General features: G+C 37.4%; 1 protein-coding gene and 1 long non-coding RNA gene across 4 annotated transcripts in view; both read left to right on the top strand.

The window, feature by feature from the left end:
* Window positions 1–4505: 4505 nt before the first annotated feature.
* On the top strand, window positions 4506–19002 carry LOC306643908. Of its 2 annotated transcripts, none has more exons than XR_013759110.1 (4): window positions 4506–5155; window positions 5435–5463; window positions 5557–5626; window positions 18478–19002. It is a non-coding gene; the product is annotated as an uncharacterized lncRNA (long non-coding RNA). The 2 variants fall into 2 exon arrangements; XR_013759111.1 differs by lacking the exon at window positions 18478–19002 and adding an exon at window positions 14365–14395.
* Window positions 19003–19942: 940 nt separating this feature from the next.
* The window catches only part of LOC306643896 (uncharacterized protein), a 35737-nt gene continuing 35322 nt past the window's right edge, over window positions 19943–20357 (top strand). For both annotated transcript variants that reach the window (XR_013759100.1, XM_079110242.1), the window contains exon 1: window positions 19943–20137. Coding sequence is in view for 1 of the 2 variants with exons in the window: in XM_079110242.1 (XP_078966368.1) it covers window positions 19958–20137 (180 nt within the window). In the remaining variant the exon portion in view is untranslated. The remainder of the gene's footprint in view (window positions 20138–20357) is intronic.

The following is a 20357-nucleotide window of genomic DNA, read 5'->3' as shown; positions in this document are numbered from 1 at the left end:
AAATCACCTAGTATTATTGTGTTGTGGTCTATTTGGTTTCTGAAATTGAGAAGGATTTGTTTAACATACATAGATGAGCCACTGTTTGGGGCATAGATGTTTATGATTGTTATATCTTGCTGATTTATGCTTCCCTTAAGCAGTATGAAATGACCTTCTTTATCCCTTCTGACTAACTTTGGCTTGAAGTCCACATTATCGGAAATGAGGATGGATACTCCAGCTTTTTTGCTGAGTCCATGTGCATGGTATGTTTTTCCCCATCCTTTCACCTTTAGTCTATGGGTATCTTTTTCTATGAGGTGAGTCTCTTGCAGGAAACATATTGTTGGATCTTTCTTTTTAATCCAATCTGCCAGTCTATGTCTTTTGATTGATGAATTCAGGCCATTAACATTCAGGGTTATTATAGAGATATGATTTGGTTTCCCGGTCATTTGGTTCATTTTTTAAATTTTATTTATTTATTTGTTTGACACGACTTGGTTCCTTCTTTATTTGACAATTCCTTTAGGATAATTCCTCCCTTTGCTGATTTGCTTCTTTCTTTTTCATCTCTTCCTCATGGAATATTTCGCTGAGAATGTTCTGTAATGCTGGCTTTCTTTCTGTAAATTCTTTTAGCTTTTGTTTATCATGGAAGGATTTTATTTCATCATCAAATTTGAAGGTAAGTTTTGCTGGGTATAAGATTCTTGGTTGGCATCCATTTTCTTTCAGGGCTTGAAAAATGTTGTTCCAGGCCCTTCTAGCTTTTAGGGTCTGGATTGAAAAATCTGCTCATATCCGTATTGGTTTCCCCCTGAATGTAATTTGGTTCTTTTCTCTCACAGCCTTTAAAATTCTGTCTTTATTTTGTATGTTAGGTATTTTCATTATAATGTGCCTTGGTGTGGGTCTGTTGTAATTTTGTGTATTTGGAGTCCTATAAGCCTCTTGAACTTGATTTTCCATTTCATTCTTCAGATTTGGGAAATTTTCTGATATTATTTCATTGAATAGGTTGTTCATTCCTTTGGCTTGTTTCTCTAGGCCTTCCTCAATCCCAATAATTTTTAAATTTGGCCTTTTCATGATATCCCATAGTTCTTGTAGATTCTGTTCATGATTTCTTACCATCTTCTCTGTTTGTTCAACTTTGTTTTCAAGGTTAAATATTTTGTCTTCAATGTCTGAGGTTCTGTCTTCCAGGTGTTCTATCCTATTGGATATGCTTTCTATGGAGTTCTTAATTTGGTTTATTGTTTCCTTCATGTCAAGGATTTCTGTTTGTTTTTTTTTTCAATATCTCTAACTCTTTATTGAAATGATCTTTTGCTTCCTGTATTTGCTCTTTTAACTGTCGATTGGTGCGATCAATCAATGCTTGCATTTGCTCTTTCATCTCATCATTCAGTGCATGCATTTGCTCTTTCATCTCATCGTTTGCTTCTCTGATCATTTTAATTATGTACATTCTGAACTCCTTTTCTGTCATTTCTTCTGCCATGCTGTCATTGGGTTTTATTGATGTAACATCTAGATTTGTTTGCAGCATTTTCTTTCCTTGTTTTCTCATATTGTTCAGGTATCAGAGGACCGCTGAGATATTGCAGATTTCCTCTATTGACTTACAATGTCCCTGAAGATTTCTATATATATCCCCCCTTAGCCTTCAGTAGGCTGAAGTCTTGGAGGAAGTTGATAATGCGGTGCTCCACAAGGAAGCTGCCTCTCTAGGAGTGGTGGCCTTCAGGTGGGGTATAATCCCTGCTAGTGGGCAGAGGTGCCTCCGCTTGTTGACCAATGATCATCCAAAGGGGACCTAGGCTGTGGGCTGAGGCAAGGCCTGTTTGGGCCTGTGTCTCTGGTTTTACCGTCCTTGTGGGGAAACCTCACCCAGCAGGGAAGACTCACCCAGTGGGGAGGTCTCGCTGGTCAGTTCCCTCCTAGAGGTTCCCCTCAATTTACAGCTACCGCCTGGGCTGGGCTGCCTTCCTCTGCAAAGTTCCCAGGGGCCCGGCCCTACCTCCTGGGCCTGGGAGCCTCACCCTTTGCAGATGACTCTCCTTAGGCTGCCCTTCCTCAGAGAATCTGCCCGCAGGCCTGGAACCTTCGCTCCGCCCTAAGCCTGTCTCTGTGCGGCTCTTCCACCAAGAAGCCTCCTAGATCCTGGGACCCTGCTCTGCACCTAATCACCTGGCTATGCGGCCCCTCCTCTGAGCAGCCACCTGGGGCCCCGAACAATCACTCTGAGTCCCAGAGACCCGCCACAGGCCTCTTCCTCCAGACAGCCGCCCAGTATTCCGGTGCGGTCACTAGGAGTCCAAGAAACTCACTGCGTGCCTCCACCTCCACCAACGACCTGTAGCCCTGGGCAATCAATCACTCCGAGTCGAAGTGACCCTCCCCGTTCCTCCTCCTTCTCCAGATAACCCCCCGGGTGTTCCAGAGCGGTCGCTCTGAGTGGCCCTGAGTCTATGTGACCCGCAGCACGGGTCCCCTGGGCAACCGCCCGGAGCTCTGGTGCGGCCACTCAAGACCAAACGTCCCACCACGCTTCCCCTCCAGGCAGCCCCCCCGTGTTCAGGAGCTGTCACTTTAAGTCCAAACAACTCACCACTCGCCTTCTCCTCCGAGCAGCCGCCTGGAGCTCTAATGCAGTCACTGCGAGTCCAAACGACCCGCCGCACTCCTCCTCCTCCTCCTCCCACTCCTCCGGGCAGGCCCCGGGGTTCAGAAGTGGTCTGAGTCCAAACAGCTCGCCACGCAGCCCCTTCTCTGGCAACCGCCTGTAGCTCTGGTGTAGTCACCCCGAATCCAAGCGGCTGCGCTCCTCCTCCTCCTCCTAGTCCTCAGGGCAGGCCCCGGGGTTCAGAAGCGTCGCTCCGGGTCCAAACAGCTCGCCGCGCAGCTTCTCCTCTGGCAACCGCCTGCAGCTCTGGTGCAGTCACTCCAAATCCAAGTGGCCACGCTCCTCCTCCTCCTCCTCAGGGCAGGCCCCGGTGTCCTGAGTCCACACAGCTCTCCTCGCCACTCTTCCCCTGGGCAGCTGCTGGAGCCCCAGTGGTTGCTCCCAGTCCCAGCGCTGTGCCGAGCGGCCTCCTTTAAGGCGCTCCCAGCTGTCCGAGTTCACTGCTCCAGCGGGGGGAGGGGTGTCTCGCCGGCAGTTCTACTTCACAAAGTTTCCTGTGTTCCGGGACCACCGTCCCATCCGGGATGCCCCCCCACAGGGTGAGAGTCACCCGGCTGCTTTGAGTTGGTCCCAAGCATCTCAATATCTCCTCTTTTGAATCCTGAGTCCTGGAGCAACATGAAATGCAGCCACCCTCTAGGCCGCCATCTTGAAACCTCCCTGGACCTGACTCTTAAAAGTACATATAAATTTCTTAATCTAAATGAAGACTAGATATTTTCTGCAAATAAAAACTAGTTGTTGAAGCAGAAAGTCTTAAAAACCACAAGGCCCAATTTGAATTTCAGAAAACTTTTTGCATTGTAACATTTTAAAATATACACTCTGAATCTTTATGTCATACTCAGATTTCAGGTTGAGAAATTTGTGTACTTAGTTTACTTAAATATTTATTTTAAATGTCTTTTGTCCATCTGTGCTACTGCAAGATAGGAAACATGTGGGTATTTCTTGGAAAACTGAGAAGAGTGTTTTGATGTGAAAGACTGTTACATACATTGTGAACATGAATCAATGGGAAGAAAATAAGATATCTATATAATGAAGTGTTTTAAGTAATAAACCTGAGGTAGCTAAATATTAAGGCTGTTGGATTTCTGAAAATATGGCTTAAGTTTACATTCTCTTTTAAAGTTCAAGAGGTAAAAGTTCTGGTGAGTTATCCTAAACTAATGTCATAAATAAGAAGCAAATAAGAACATGTAACAAGTATGAAATTAGATAGTAGAATATCCCTCACTTCTCACAGCTTTGAGCTAAGATTGGAGTTTAGATCAAAATTTGTAAAATATTTTTTGAGGCCCAACCCATGTGCTATTAAATATATCTTTTTATTTTTATGTACTTTTTAGCATTCTGATTATCAGTTTTCTCTTTCAGAGGGAAATTGTGGAAAATTATTTTCCATACTAATAATGTTACAGATTTCAGAGAGTGGTTCATTACTACAGTTAACAAATTGAATTCCTTTTATACTAATAAAACTGAATGCTTTTTTATACAAATTTTTATGCAAAAAATGATAGTGTAATAGAAATGAATATTATCAGTATTAATATTTTGGTCAAAACTCTATGTTGTATTTCTTTTCATGCTTTGCTCTTCCTTCCTTTCCTTCTTCTTTGGCTTAAATGCATGTTACTGGTCATGTCTCTATCTTTCTGTTTGGTTTTTCCTCCTCCATTACCTTTCTAAAAATGTTTTACCCCTAGACTCAGTATTTCTTTTTAGAATACATTTCTTTAGAGTCTAGTCTCTTCAGTCACCTGTGCCTCCTTGATGACTTCATTACTTAGTCTTCCTGTTTTCTGTTTGCTGTGGGTGGTTTCATTCATCCATCTTTGTCCTACAGAATTTATTCTTGCCTTTCTGGGATGGACCAAATATATGTAATCATATGTCTTTAGCTGTCTGACATACAGGGTAAAAGGAACTTACATACTGTTTGTGACCCTATCCCATCTTAGTTACAAATTGTCCTCAAAACTCAGCTTTTGTGTTTTTTTTCCCCCAAGAGGTAGTTTGTGCAAATAAAAACCATGGAAACATTCAGAACATCACAAGTAATTACTTCAGATTTCTTAAAATGTCATATTTTTACAAGTATGCTGAGCTACAGATGGATCAAAGTTTTACCCCACGCTATTGTGCTCAAGAAAAAAATCCATTGGGTATCACAGTATTTGTGTAATAACTAACTAGAGGTAAGGAGAGTAATATTTGGAATTGTCTCTCTTATTTCTTATAATTCTCAACCCATGTGAAAATGCAGGTCATTACATGGCAGAATTGGGATTTGAATGTACATAGGAATGATTCAGAAACGTGTGTTCTTTCCAATGTGTCTTGTAGTAATGCTGAATATTACAATCATTTTATTAAATGTTATGCTTGTTACACATAAAGCTTTTTCATCCTCCCCAGAATGTTCCTGAAAAAAAAAAGAAGTATGTGGAGATTTTCAGCCATCCAAGAATGATGGTAGTGTAATTGAAGTCTGCTCATTCTTGTGCTGTTTATTGAGTTGCAATTATCGACATTTTCACATATTCTTTATTTTGTTTAATTTAGATAGAAGCAAAATGTGACATTGAGAAGCCAACAAATGTCATAATTTTTACTTAATCAATTGGAGGCAATTTTAGGAGCAGTATACACACATGCCATATAATCATATAAATGGTTCTGAGTGTTTCATGAATGACATATCCTGTTACATTCTATCATCAGCTTTGACAATATGTCCCTTTTACTTTTCAGTATTTCAAAAGAAATGTCCTCAAGACAGGGTAAAATATTTCCATTTTTATATAGAATCATTAACTATATGTTGTATGATATATACAATTTTAATATAATATCTTGTTTCTGAACCCATCAAGCCTGCCATTGAAGACACAAATGAAGCAAGTAAGGCATTGGAAGTGAATGCTGTAAGGACATTCAAACCAGGTAAATTTTGCTGTACAAATTTTCTGGGAAGAACTACATTAAGCTATTGAATTATAAGCAATCTTTTAGTCCTTGTTTTCTTTCCAAATTCTATGGTATGATTTCACCAAAAAAATTCAAATGTTAAAGTCAGTGGCCATGATTTAAATGTGATATTTTTGAGCATAGGAAAATGATTTTTTATATATTTAACCTTTGTCTTAGATGCATCTACATTTAAACCTTTGTTAAAATTATTTTTCAGCACATTATAACTCTATATTGTATTGAGGTTTATTTTTGTCATACCTATTCATGTGTGGAATATAATTTGCTCCACTTAAGTTTTTAGTACCACTTTCCCTCCCCTAATCCCTTCTATTGTTCTTCCTCCTCAAATCTGCTGGCCATCCATCTCTTTATTTACCATCATTAAAATTTGTGTTTGTACATAAGACACAGAGGTAAATTTTTTTGTGGTGTATTCATATATGTGCCCAGCATAATTTAATCAACTTCTTTTCTTTCAGATTTGCTCCCTTTTCCTGTGTCTCTTCTCTCCCCATATATCCTTTTCTTCTATCCCACTGATATTCCTTCCATTTTCATAGACTTCTCCCCATTTTCTTAATTTGGTTCTAGCTTCTGCATATGAGAGAAAAACATTCTGCCCTTGACTTTCTGAGTCCAACTTATTTCACTTAGCATGATCTTCTCCAGATCCATCCATTTACAAGCAGTGCCATAATTAGTTTGTATGGCTGAGTAAAAATCTGTTGTCTATATACTATCTTTTCTTCATCTGTTCATCTACTGATGTGCACTTAGGCCTGTTCCATATCTTAGTTGAAAGAATGGACATGTTTTAAGGTGTCTGTTTTATCTCAACTCCCTAAGGTCTCCCTCCCAGTGATGGGAATAAAGCCCTTAAAGCTGTTCCAGGATATAAGATTACCAGAAACTGTTGACCAGAATCTACACCCTGTTGTAAAACATTGTGAAACATGTTGTATGTTATCAGCAAACCCAGACCCCCTTTGGAATTTCCCGGCGGCTTTGTTCCCCTTTTCCCTTCCATGTGTGACCCCTCCCAATGTGTGGCTTCTGCCTTTATAAACTTGTAAGATTTTCTGCTAGGGACTCAACTCCTCAACTCCTGCGTGAGTCACGAGTTGGGTCCCAGCACGCTGGAATAAAAGCCTCTTGTGGTTTGCATCAAGTGACGCCTCCTGCGGTTGATTGGGGTTGCCGTTGATCCGTGGGACAGAGTTAGGGTCTCCTTTTTGGGGGTCTTACATAGTCTTGTGAATTGCAGTGTTGAAAAATCGATGAGGCCGTATCTTTGTAGTATGCTGATTTAGTTCTTTTGAATAAAGAGTGAGGAGTGGGATAGCTGGGTGGTTCCATTCCCAGCTTCTGAGAAGTCTCCATACTGCTTTCCAGAATGATTTTATTAATTTGAAGTCCCCATTAACAATGTGTGAGTGTACATTTTTCCCCTTGACTTCTCCAGCATTTATTATTGTTTGTATCCCTGAAAATTGCCAATATGATTGAAGTGAGATAAAATCTCAATGTGGTTTTCACTTGGATTTCCCTGATTACTAGAGATGTTGAACTTCTTCCATGTGTTTCTTGGGCATTTGTGTTTTTTTTTTTTTTTTTTTTTTTTTTGAGAAGTACCCATTTAGTTCTTTGGCCCATTTATTCATTGGTTTATTTGTTTATTTTTCAGTGTTAGGCTTTTGGGGTTCTTTAAATATTCTGTATATTATTCCCCTGTTGGAGGAGCAGTTGGAAAAGGTTTTCTCCTATTCTGTATGCTCAGTCTTCATGATCTAATTGTTTGATTTGCATGCTGAATTTGATGTCATTCCATTTGTTGATTCTTGATTTTCTTTCTTGAGTTTAAGGTTTTCTTAAGTCATTTGGTAACTGAGTAAATAACTTTTAGTATTTTTTTTTTTTTGATGCAAACCACAAGAGGTGTTTATTCCAATGTGCTGGGACCGGACTCATGACTCACGCAGGAGTCCAGGAGTTGAGTCCCTAGCAGAAAATCTTGTAGGCTTATAAAGGCAGAGACCACACATCGGGAGGGGTCGCATGTGAAAGGGAAAAGGGGAACAAAGCTGCCAGGAAATTTCAAAGGGGGTCTGGGTTTGCTGATAACATACAACATGTTTCACAGTGTTTTACAACTGGGCGTAGATTCTGGTCAATAGTTTCTGGTAATCCTACTGTTTGAGCACTATCTGGCTATCTGGCTCAATTTACTCTTTTACTCTCTGTTTGGGGCTGATTCCTGGAACAGCTTTAGGGGCTTTGTTCCCATTACTGGGAGGGTGACCTTAGGGAGTTGAGACAATGGGAGGGAGATCTTAGGGAGTTGAGATAACTGGGAGGGTGACCTTAGGGAGTTAAGATAAAACAGACAGCTTAAAAAAAATTCCATTCTTTCATTTTCCCATTTTCTTTTCTGTTAAGTTCTAATCATGGAACTTCTGTCTCTATATACTCTTCTCCAAAGCTATTTCCTTGGCGGAGGGACTGGTATTATTGCCTGAGCATTAGTACCTGTACAGCACTTACTCTTTCCCTGATGAAGGTGACTAGGCGATTTCAGGCACGCAAGAGCCCAGGCGGCTCCAATTAGCAGCCCCTTGTTTGCAGTCCTTGATAAATAGTCCTTGATAAAGGCAGGTAAATTTGGTAATCAATGGCCTCTGGAGATCCTTGACATTCCATTCTTCCAGGGGCAGTCTCCAACTTCCAGAGGCAGATGGCTTCATGGCTTCATTTGCTCGAATTGACCCGATCCCCTATTTCTACACTAACTACCTGTTCCCAATTCTGGCTTCATTCCCCCCTTTAGCTTTAGGAACCCATAACTGCTTGTTAAGGAAATGAAAAGGGGCGTCGGTTGTTCTGGCTGCTTCGAAGCTGAATGGGGGCAGTGAGGGGCAAGCAGTTTGGAGTTCCTTCTTTTTTAAAAAAAATCAGGTCAATCGAGGGGTCCCAGGAAGAAGCCTGGTTGGGGAAGAGCAGGTTGTAAAGTCATCTGGGCGTGGGTGCTTCTATGATAGAAGGACAAAAAGACATGAGTACTGAAATGAGATTAGTACAAAGTAAATGTTGCAGCATCTGAAACATGCACTGAGTATCATGAAAATGACAGAAGTTAATCTCTCACCAGGAGGTGAAAGAACTGAGAAATTGTTCCCATAACTAGGCCTAGCAAAGGACAAGGAGAGGACAAGGCCTTTATTTGGGGACTTTAACATTGTCCAGGTTATCAGGAATGTAAACACAACATTTAACTCTTAATGTCATAGATGTCCCCAGAAAATATAGTTAAGCTACTTAATGTCATCTGATTTTGTAAAATATTCCTTTATTGGTATAACCTGTGTTTAGTAGAGATCTCTATACTTCTGTTACTTAGGAATAGATAATCATACTAGCAAACATAGATTAAGTCTACCTGTGTAGCTTAGGAAGGTCTGCAGGCCTTAAACTGACTAAAAACTTCTGACTCTGGCAGTTTCTCTTGATAGTTATCAGGCACATTTGCTGAAGAATCTTTCTCTCATTTGTAGCTTCTAGTCTATTCTAGTGGGCTAGTACAAGTGTACATCTTAAGTTACATTTAACTATTTCCTTTAAATGCCCAAGAATGGCTATATTTTGGTTTTAACTGTTTTGCTGGGTATCTAAGATCAAGCTGGTCAAATTGACCTGGTTCCTGTCTTGTTAAAGAGTCAGCTGAGTTCCCACAGGGGTCACTCGTGGGCTCCTTAGCTCCACCAGTGACTTTGATTAGGCAGGGTCTCTTGATGAGGTGACTTCCTTTAGAAGCATCAAGGGATGTTTCCCTTTTTCCATGACCCTCCTCTGCAGCAGATGCACTGGGTGATTTTTCATCCTCTAGTCTCAACAATCTCCTTGATCAGGAGGTTGTGTGACCCAGAGTTGCAACGCTCCTTAGAGAAGTTCTCTTATTCCCTGGGTTCAGGCTGACATTGAGGGCAAGACCAAAATATGGACTTTTCTTGACCTCTGTATTTAACTCCAATCTCTAAGTTTGATCTTAATTATCCAGCAAGCCAGTCTCACCAGTCATAAAATAAGAGTACTGGGCTTTAACTTCATTGTCTATAACTTTACAGTTATTTACCCTTTTATCTAACTGGAGTCTGTATTAGTACTGGAAGTTACCACTATCTGTTCTATAGGTGATGGCTTATTATCACAAGTTACCTAGGTTGTGTGTTCTTGAAGCAGCCACTTCTGCAAAACATTAACAGGTAACAGTTTTACAAAATGAAATTAGCAAGAGTTAAAATATATTCAGCTTGTATAATAGCTATCTTGAATTTTTATTGAGAACTACATTCTATCCCCTATTTGAGATCACAGTGCTTTTACAACAAGAACCAATCTTTTGACTATAACTTTAAATAAGCTGAAGTCTGACTTATTTTGGAGTCACTCTAATATGCAGTAAGGTGGGAGGCAGAGCCTTATCTCAGGTAAGGCAGGGCTCTTACAGATCTTAAGTGTTCTAATTCTGATGTTGATCTTTGCTTCTTCCTTAAATATCATTAAGTAGTTTACATATACTGTTTCCTGAGCCTATATAAACTTTATAATTAACACAATTAAACATAGTATCTAAAACATGAATCAAAGAAAGGCTGAGAGAGCTTTTAACTTTCCTTTTGTGTGATTAAGTGGCAAAATGTTTTCATGTTTCTTTCATATTTCACAATATTAACCTTTAAACAAATCAGACTCTAATGTTTAGAAATACATTTACATTTGAAATTCTTTATCTCAGTGTAAAAAGTAACAAATTTTACACATACCCTATTGATAGCAGGTCCTTTAATAGAACATTAAATGATAGAAATAAATCCCCAATAAAATTTACTCTTTATAAGTTTAAGATTACCATTACAGACAAGTTTAATCTGGAGAATAGCAGAGCTTGATAAATTCCCTGCGTTAAAAACTTGTGGTCCTGAAAAATATGAACACATTTAATATACAACTAGTGACCATTTCACAATTACCTTGACACTTTTATCTTACCAAATTTAGTTTTTAAAGAAAAATGTAGACTCTGTAACATAGTACAATACTCTATAACAGTTGTTTAACCATAATTGTATACACCCCAATTTTTAAGACTAATTGTTCTAAAGAATAAAACTTAATAGACACAAAGTTAAGAGTAAATTAGTGTTTCAAATCCTTGTCATTTTACCATGTCATTCTACCACATAGATTAAACTTTGGTTTATATAAGAACATTAGTATTTCACCTTAGGAAAAACCTTAAATAGTTTTAGCTGTCTCACATACATATAACCAACTTAGTCACACACAAACTTGTTGAAACTTGCCCTTTACTTACACTGACTTTCTTAGCACTTACTTAGACCCTCATATATTTCATCACACAAGCACTTTCTTACCCAGAAACATTTCCTTTTTCCTTTTACTAAATATATTTCCATACCCAGAATCTTTTATTTTCTCTTTCCTATTTGTTGACCCCTTTTTGTTCACATTCTGAAACAACTCTTATGAAATTTCTGAATTTAGATAAATTACTCTATTTTAATAAGATTAAATATTCTGTTGTTTATAGTACTCTAATTGAAACAGAGTTGAAACTTTTGGGACCCTTTGTATATAGAATTGCACTTGTTAGGACATAACTCTTAGTAACCTTGTTTTTAGTTTAGTGATGACACAAAGCAAGTTTAAACCCTTTTATTTACCAACCTATGAAAACACCAATAATGTTTAAGTATGACACCCCATGGAATTTAAGGAGTTAAAAGTACTCGATGTTATTTAACAATTAGCATTTTAACTTTGTAAATTAATCAGATGTCTCTACAAACACATTAGAGTAATCCCATACATGTTAACTCTAATTCACTTATTCTGTAAAAACCAAGATATCAGACAAGTGTCCTATACAGTATTTGCTGTCTCTTTCCTGTTGAAGAAAAGTCCTAGAAACAATTGGTATTAGACACTTTATTAACATCAGTATTTTATTAGCTTGACCACCTAGAGACTTGAGTTATTTTCAAAGACATTTTGCTTTTATTAGTTTACCCAATTTGAACCTTTTTAAATCACGTGAATTAAAAGTATCTGGATCCATTTTTAAATTTTAATTTTAGGAGCGCTCAGTTTTAATACAGACAAAACATGACATCAGACAGCACCACATACAAATAACACAAAATCAAGGCCTTGTAACTTTATAGGTGAATCTCCATTGCAATGTAACAGATGTTCAAAAACTCTAGTTGAATAAAAATCGAACTGATCAAAAAATCATGAGCTCAAAAAAAACATATAATTAAAAAAACAAGAGTCCTGGAAAAATGATATGGTCGTTAATTACTTTAGTAAAGTACCATAGCATTTACTTTGCTGGAGTTTTAAAGACTCTTTTTACCTTTTCTTTCCCTGGGTTTGAGACAGGTCTCCTACTGAGCCTTTAGGCTTCTTTTATTTATATTTCAATGTAAGCCTTGACTGAGATCTGTAACAATCTAACAGGTTTTAACAGAAACTTTGTGTCTAAGGCATTTTAGCCATCTCATCAGGACAGGTTGGATGTTAAAATTATGAGACCTTATTTTTCATTACTTTTGAGACTGAAGCTACTTTGCTAAGTTACCCTTCAGGGCTGTCAGGAGGGGGAGTCCAGAGAAGGAACCTTTGGGGTCCACCCGAGAGTAGCCCGGGCCGAGAACCCCGCAGTTGTTCCAATTCTTCCTCCACCTCCGCCACAAACACACAACAGAACCAGATACAGACGGGCGCCAATCTCTGATCCACCAATTGAACCCCATCAGCGCCCTTACCGACGGAGACTACCAGGCATCCCTGGCTCTCCTCCACCCTTAGGGCGTCCCCCAGGGCTGCAACCTGTGGCCCCCCAGGCACGTCTACCGACCACTGTTCGGCCACTCTCACGAGTCACCGAACGGCTGCCACCGAAACCGAAAGCGCGCTCACAGAACCAGACCAACTAACAAAACACAAGACAAAGACAGACAACTTCAGGGTACCCCTTCTTACCTCCAAGGTCGACTCCGCGGATGAGGGGGGGCCGTCTTATCCCGGACGAGCCCCCAAATGTAAGGCCCCCAAAAAGGAAACCCCAACTCTGTCCCATGGATCGACGCCAACCCCAATCAACCACAGGAGGCGTCACTTGATGCAAACCGCAAGAGGTGTTTATTCCAGCGTGCTGGGACCCGACTCATGACTCACCCAGGAGTCCAGGAGTCGAGTCAACTTTTAGTATTGATGCTGTCTTTTCTTTCAGCAGTTGCTAAGTTTCTGGTCTAATTCCTATCTTTGATCAACTTTGATTTATTTCTGTCCAGGTCAAAAGATATTTCTTCTGGTTATGGACATAGAGTTTTGTCAGCACCATTGGTTATAAGGTTATCTCTTCTCCAATGTATGTTTTTTTCATCTTTGTCAAGTATCAGGTGACTGTGGATTTCTCCATATGTTCTATACTATTCCATTGATCTCATGCATGTTTTGATGCAATATCCTGATGTTTTTGTTACCTTAGGTCTGTAGTCTAATTTGATATCAGATATCGCAATGCTTTTAGCTTCTCCCATTATGTTTTAGTATTGATTTGAGTATTCTGAATATTTTGTTCTTACAAATGAATTTTAGAGCTGTTATTTTCCAGTTTTGTGAAGAATGTCATTGGTTTTTGGTGAAAATTGAGTTGAATCTGTGTAATATTTTTGTAGTATGTCCATTTTGACAATATTAAAACTACCCTTCCAAGAATAAGAAAATTACTTCCTATTCCTTGTCCTTTCCTGCCTTCTCCTTCACTTCCTCCTTTTCTTTTATTCATCTCCTCCTCTTCCTTCTCCTTGAGTTTATTAATGGTTCTATTTAAAGATTATTAGCATATCAAGTATTCCTCCTTGACAACTTGCTACTGTCTCCTCAGTAGTTCCTTGTAATCTTCTGTAAGACAATTACATAAGAATCAGAGTAATTAAACTTATAAGTCATCTTTCCAGTGTTTTTTTCTGTGGGAGAAAAAGCCTTGTTTGCATCACAGAGAGAGAGAGAAAAATAGCTGGAACTAAGAGACTAGCAAAAGAGGATTAGTGAGAATAACCTCATGAACTTCTATCAAGCACTTCTCAATGGAAAACTGAATTTTCTTTGTAAGTAATTGTCCCTGGTCTGCTTCCCTCATTTTGCCACTCTACCTAGTATACTGCTCACAGAACTAGCTTCCTTGTGGTGAGGTGTTTCATCCTAACTAGTTTTGACTGAAAACCTGTAGAGACTTTTGTACCATGGCCCAATAAGTATACTCCTTATAATTGTTCTACTGACAGTATTCCAGAAAATTCCTGGTATTTGTCTGGCACTATCAGTTATATACTAATGATTTTTCTTGTCGGTGTTTCAGCATTCACTTAGGATTATGGGCATGAACACATCAGTTTATGAATCAAACACTGAGAAATGTTCTTTCTCCTTTCATGGGATAAATCCAAAAAAAGGGTACATAAGAGTTTTTATGCCTTAATTGCCTGCCCCTAAAATAAATAATATTAATTCAAGAAGACTATCCAGGAATCCAAAGGAATACTTTGTAAGAAATATCAGTGTCATATATTTTTAATTTTTATTTTATACTGTTTTATTGAATTTACTGTTTTCTTTAATAACAGATGAGAATTCTAAAAATGAAACTTCAACCAGTTAGGGTTTTATAGGTTTAAAAATTGTATTTTTAAATACTGTAGCACACAGAGAAAAGGAGTTTTGAGTGTTCTGTTCTGGGCTAGAGATCCTATCATGTGTGTCTGGCACTTTTTATTTGGTTCCAGGAACACTTAGCAAGTAATCCATCCCTGTTCTTTCTTGTTGTTTATTTCAGAACCGGGTCTTGCTAAGTTGATTAGGATCTCCCTAAGATGCTGAGGCCAGTCTCCATCTTGTGACCCTCCTGCCTCAGTCTCCCAAGTCACTGGAATTGTAGGCATTCTCCAACCACTTGTTTTTCTTATCGTAATCACAGAAGCTTGAAATTATCTGCATTATTATTACCTATTATTTACTGATGAAGCCACTGTCAGAGATTTTGACTGATTGTCCCATGATTTCCTAATTAACAAGTAGGTGGCCTGTGGTTTGACATTCTGCAAGCTTTGCTGACAAATCCATTCTCTCACTCCTGTGATAGAGAACAATGTGGCATTAAGATCAAGATGTAGATTCATATCAGATGTATTCAGAAATTCAATCTCCGTTTTGTGCACATTTTGATTCAGACTTTACCTGGGAAGCCTGGATATAGTGCCAGTTTGTCTTAATATTTTCTATAGATGTGTTGGTAACCAGTACCTTTTATAAGATTGAATATTTTGGGAAGAATCAAACAGATCTGTAGTTATATGACCATGGATTTTAATGAACAAAAACAAGCAAGTCTTGGAGAATAATTATTTTATTGGAAGTGTGAAATATTCATGTGTAGGCCAAGTTATATCACATTGTATTAATTATTTTTGGAATCTCTTTAGAATATATTTTAATCAATATCTCTATTTTTGGTTTGCTCAGTTTGGATTTCCCTTCAAGTTACAACCCCTATCTAGTTCTATCTAGACTCTTCTTTCTTTATAGTCTGTTTGCTTTTATACAACTATAATCTTTTCTTGTTCTTTTATTGTTGTCATTTTTTAGTTTCTCTTCTACTATTTTTTGCATTTCTGTTGATATAGTAAAAAAATTCCATCAGCTAAGATTCTTCTTCTATATACTGAATCAAGAACCCAGGAAATTTCAGGGTTTCAAGGAATCTTAGCAACCAATCAAAGATACATGTAGTACTTCCTAATGTGTTTAATCATCTGGCCAAATTGTTATGATCAACAACCTACAAGTTAAAAATATTTTAGTGATTTTTCTGTATAAAGTAAGTGGTCACAGTCAGATTTGAACTCAGATTCCTTAATTATTAGCCCAGTATTCTGCAATTTTACTATTCTGTATGTATTTTTGTTCATTTATTTTTCATTGGTTCTTTTGAGTTACACATGACAATAGGAGACATTTGATGTAATTATAAAACATGGAATATATTTTGTTCTAATTCAGTCCCTAGTGTCTCTTATCCCTGCCCCCCCAACCCAGCTCCCATTGTTCTACTCCACTGATCTTTCTACCATTTGCCTATTGATATTTTTTAAATTAATTTCTTTCAGATGTGCACAATGGCTTCACTATGATGTATTCGTATATTTACATAGAAAAATTATGCCAATTGTATTCCAGTGTTCCCCCTTTGCTAATCCCTGTCCCTGCCCTTCACTCCCATTTGTCTATTCCACTGAAATTCAATTCTTGTTTTTCATCTTCCCTCCCTTTATTTTGGATAGGTTTCACATACCAGAGAAAACATTGAGCCTTTGATTTTATAGGAATGGTTTACTTCACTTAGAATGATAGTTTTCAGATCCACCCATTTATTAGAAAATATCATCAAATCATTTTTTATGGCTGAGTAATACTCCATTGTATCAATATACATTTTCTGTTGAAGGGCACCTAGGATGGCTCCATAACCTAGATATTGCTCTGCTATAAACATTGATGTGGCTGCCTCACTGTAATATGCTGATTTTAGTTCTTTGTGTATATATACCAAGGAGTGGTATAACTGGGTCAAATGGTGGTTTCATTCCTAGATTTTAGAGGAATCTCCACACTGCTTTTCAGAGGGATTGTACCAATTTGCAGTCCCACCAACAAAGTATGAGTATACCTTTTACCCCTCATCCTTGCCAAACTTTATTGTCACTGGTATTCCCAAATATTGTCAATTGGTTGGAGTGAGATGGAATCACAGTGTAATTTTAATTGCTTTAACAATAGAATAGGAGAGCATGTCAAGTGAACCAAACTGAAAAGTATATGAGTGAAGTTATGCATGATCCCCATCTAGAGCATCAGAATGTAAGTAAGGAGGACAAGTTTGCAAAGGAACAAGACCAAGTTTTAGAGGCATAGGTTTTGAGGAAAGCGATCAGAATATTAGGTTCTGTAGTCAATTTGATCAAGACCAAGCAAACATTAATGACAGAGACCATTGGGAGCTATCTAGATAGACTTATTTAAAAATTGGTGCCCCAGGGAGTATTGAATAGGTTTTTACCTTCTTTTAAGCTTTATTGGAGAGTGGGCAAAATCCACATTTCTGTGGAAAGATGTTAAAATAATTTGAGCCACTGGGAAGAGTCCTCAGAGCAGAGGAATGTGAGAATGGCTTAGAGTCCCTCAAGTACCATGGGACTTGAAGTTCCTGAAGTCCATGGTTGTATTGCCCCTAATAGATGTCTGCTCTCCCTCATCCAGCTCACTGATACCATTCCTATGTAGGGTAGGGTAGTAGTACAATTAGTTGACAGAGTCATCATGAAACTTCAGTTGGGTAGTTGGGTAACATGTTCATGTTTAGGTCATTGACTGAGATGTCACTTAGTTTGTTTTCCCAGAGCAGGAGATAGAACTCCTGCTCTTGGTCCTTCGAACACAACCTTGAGTCAGAAATCTTCATCTTTTTAGGATGAAGATTACAAAGTAGGGGATTGCCTTTGAGTCCTACAGGACAGTGTCTTTAGAGTGGGAGCCCACATGAAGGAAGTTACTTAGATTGTACTTAGGGAAACAGAGATGCAGCTTCCAGTAGTATGTCCCCTTAAGTTTTTGCATTCCTACAGAATTACTTGCCATTTTTCTGAATAGGAAAATGAGTTGGATTTTATAATGTATAGTGTCTCCATCTCTCAGAGAAAATTATTTTCAGTAACAGTATACAAATTTTTTCCACTATTTTACAATCATCTTTCAAACAATTAAAATGGATTGGGTAACTCCTTATGGTATTTCTGGGTAAGGGGAAGAACAAATTCTTTTCAGTAGGTAGTTTCCTTGCTGAAAAACTGAATCTGCCATTTTCAAGTTAATCTGTTAGTCTTTGATCCCCGGGAGGGAGAAAAATGAATGGAGAGTGTATCTTCTACCTAATCTGGGTTATCAGTTTTTATTTCATTTCAGATAATAAAAGTGATTTCCATCATCACTTGGATTTTCAGTTCAACCTTCAGGACAATTTTCTCTTAAAGTTTTATTCTCAGGTTCTGCCAACATATTGGCCATAACCTTTGAAATGGAACGGAGAATGCCTTCATTTCACATTCCATAGATTGGGAAAAGTGGAGGTAGAGAGAAGTTAAAAAAAAAAAAAGGCTTCTAAAAACAGAGACATTTCCTGGTAAATGGATGGAGTTGGAGAATATCATGCTAAGTGAACTAAAAAACCAAAGGCTGAATGATTTCCCTGATATGTGGATGTTAATTCACCATAAGGGTCAGGGGGAACTAAGGAATTATAGAGTTAATTTTATTAGGAAGAGTGGAGTGAAGGGAGGTAAAGGGAGTATGGAGGTAGGAAGGACAGTAGTGTGAAATAGGCATTATTACATCATGTACATATGTGACTGCATGACCAATGTCATCCTAGAATATTTACCATTGGAAAATGAGAAATTACACTTTATTTTTGTATGATCTATCACAATGTATAATTGCATTCTACTGTCATGTACAACTAATTAGAACAGACTAAAAATTAATTTAAAAAGGAGGTCATATGTTAATTATATCTGTCTAGAAACCTCTTTAATATAGTGATATCCAGATATTTACCAACTTTTATTTCTTTGGAAACCTGGGCTCAATCATTTTATAAATTCATTTTTCCTCTAATGATTGTCAAGGAAATCTGGACCTGTTGAACCTGGGCCTACATCCTATGGGAGCAACAATAAATCTTATATCAAGATAAGGTGTGCATTTGTGAAATTAATGTTTTTGGTATGAATTTTGTGAAGTGTGTACCATTAAAATTAGCAGTGTTATTTTCTATTGGAATTTTGCAAAAGAAACCTTTTATGTGGACTTTATATTTTTCTTTTTTTATTGTAAATAGTCTTCAAACATTTAAGGGTAGTAGCCCCTGGAAAATAACATACCAGAAAATATGTAATAATAGGAGAATTGCATTAGATAGAGCCTTCCAACTGCAGAGAGATAATGAAATTTGGTCAATGATTCTTTTGTTTCATTTAGCTTACTCTTACCTAAGTCCTAGTGATGTTAATTATACAATATTTAATTCTAAATTAATTTCTAATTAATTAGTTTTGATAATTATCATGATGACTTTTGTTTGAAAGCTGTATGGCACATTGCCTGTAATTTTGGTTTCTTCTCTCTCTGATACACTTTATATTTTAGTATCATTTTATTTTGGGAAGAGCTTTTTCTCTACTTTAATCCTTGGTTCTACTTTTACACTAGAATAATGTTAGGAACTATGAAAATTTAGAAATTTTAAATGTTTTTCAAAATTTGTATTGCAAAGGTGTTGCCCCAGTTTTCTTCATGCTTCCATTGAAAGAGTATTTAAATCTATCTGAAGGATTTGTTCTACAAAATAACCAGTTCTAGAAGAAAAGACTCAGTGGTCATAATGTATAACAGTAATTTCAGACTGTTTTTGCATTGTTGTGTTTTCAAATATCCACTCCAAGACCTCATGTCACATTCTAAAATTCAAATTTTAGAAGTTTCTGTACTTATTTATTTAAATGTTTGTTTTAAATGTCTTCTGCCACTGAGTGTTATGGAAAATTAGGAAACAGTTTCGTGTATCTTGGAACATTTAGATTACAGATTTGAATGTAAGAAAGATTGATACATTAGACATGAACAAATGGGCAGAAAATAAGATTTCTACTTAATAAAGTTTTCTACATAATATTATAATCAGGAAGTAGCTAATAATTACAGTTATTGAATTTCTAAAATGTGACTTAAATTTATATTCTCTTCTACATTATAGAAGTTATCATTTCAGGTGAGTTATATTGAAATAATGTCACAAATTAGAAATAAAAATTAGAGAATTTTCATAAATATATTAAACTAGATTTTAGAATGTCAATAGATTCTTCCTATTTTGAGTTTTGGTTGGCTTTTTAGATTATAATATCTTAAACATTTTTGACATCCCACTGATGTGCTGTTAGGTATCTCTTACCGCTATACATACATTTTAGAATTCTGATGGCCAGTTCTTTCTTTCAGAGGGAAATACATGAAATATCTCTTTTTCTATTTCTCTTTATCTCTCCTGATAATGTCAACAGATTTCAAGTAGTATTTATAACAATACTTGAAATTATAGAGTTTCATATGTATTTTACTGTTTTTTATCATAAAGCAAAATGTCATCCTGAGAAACAGGAAAATCAAACCTTTTTGGACCATGATATTTCTGAGAGTGAAAGGAAATGTGTGATTTCAACCCTTCATGTAAGAACTATCAAAGTAAAGAGCTTGCATGGTACTCCTCCTTCCTCAACTGACACAAAGGTAAGGTGCCTTGTAATACTTTTTTCCCACCCCATTGTTTACATATTATCTCCCATATTCTCATAATGATGACAGTGATCCTAGAAAGAAATATAAACTCCCTCCTAGTTCACAATAGCAAATAAGTATAGCACCAAGAGAGACATGTGCAGGATTGAGAGTTGTGGAAGTTGGTAAGAGAAATCATTTGTCAGATATGCTATTGGGGAAGGAAAAATTA

The sequence above is a fragment of the Sciurus vulgaris genome (genome assembly GCF_902686455.1).
Source record: "Sciurus vulgaris genome assembly, chromosome: 14".
Lineage (NCBI taxonomy): Eukaryota > Metazoa > Chordata > Mammalia > Rodentia > Sciuridae > Sciurus > Sciurus vulgaris.
This window is presented reverse-complemented; position numbering and strand designations above follow the sequence as displayed.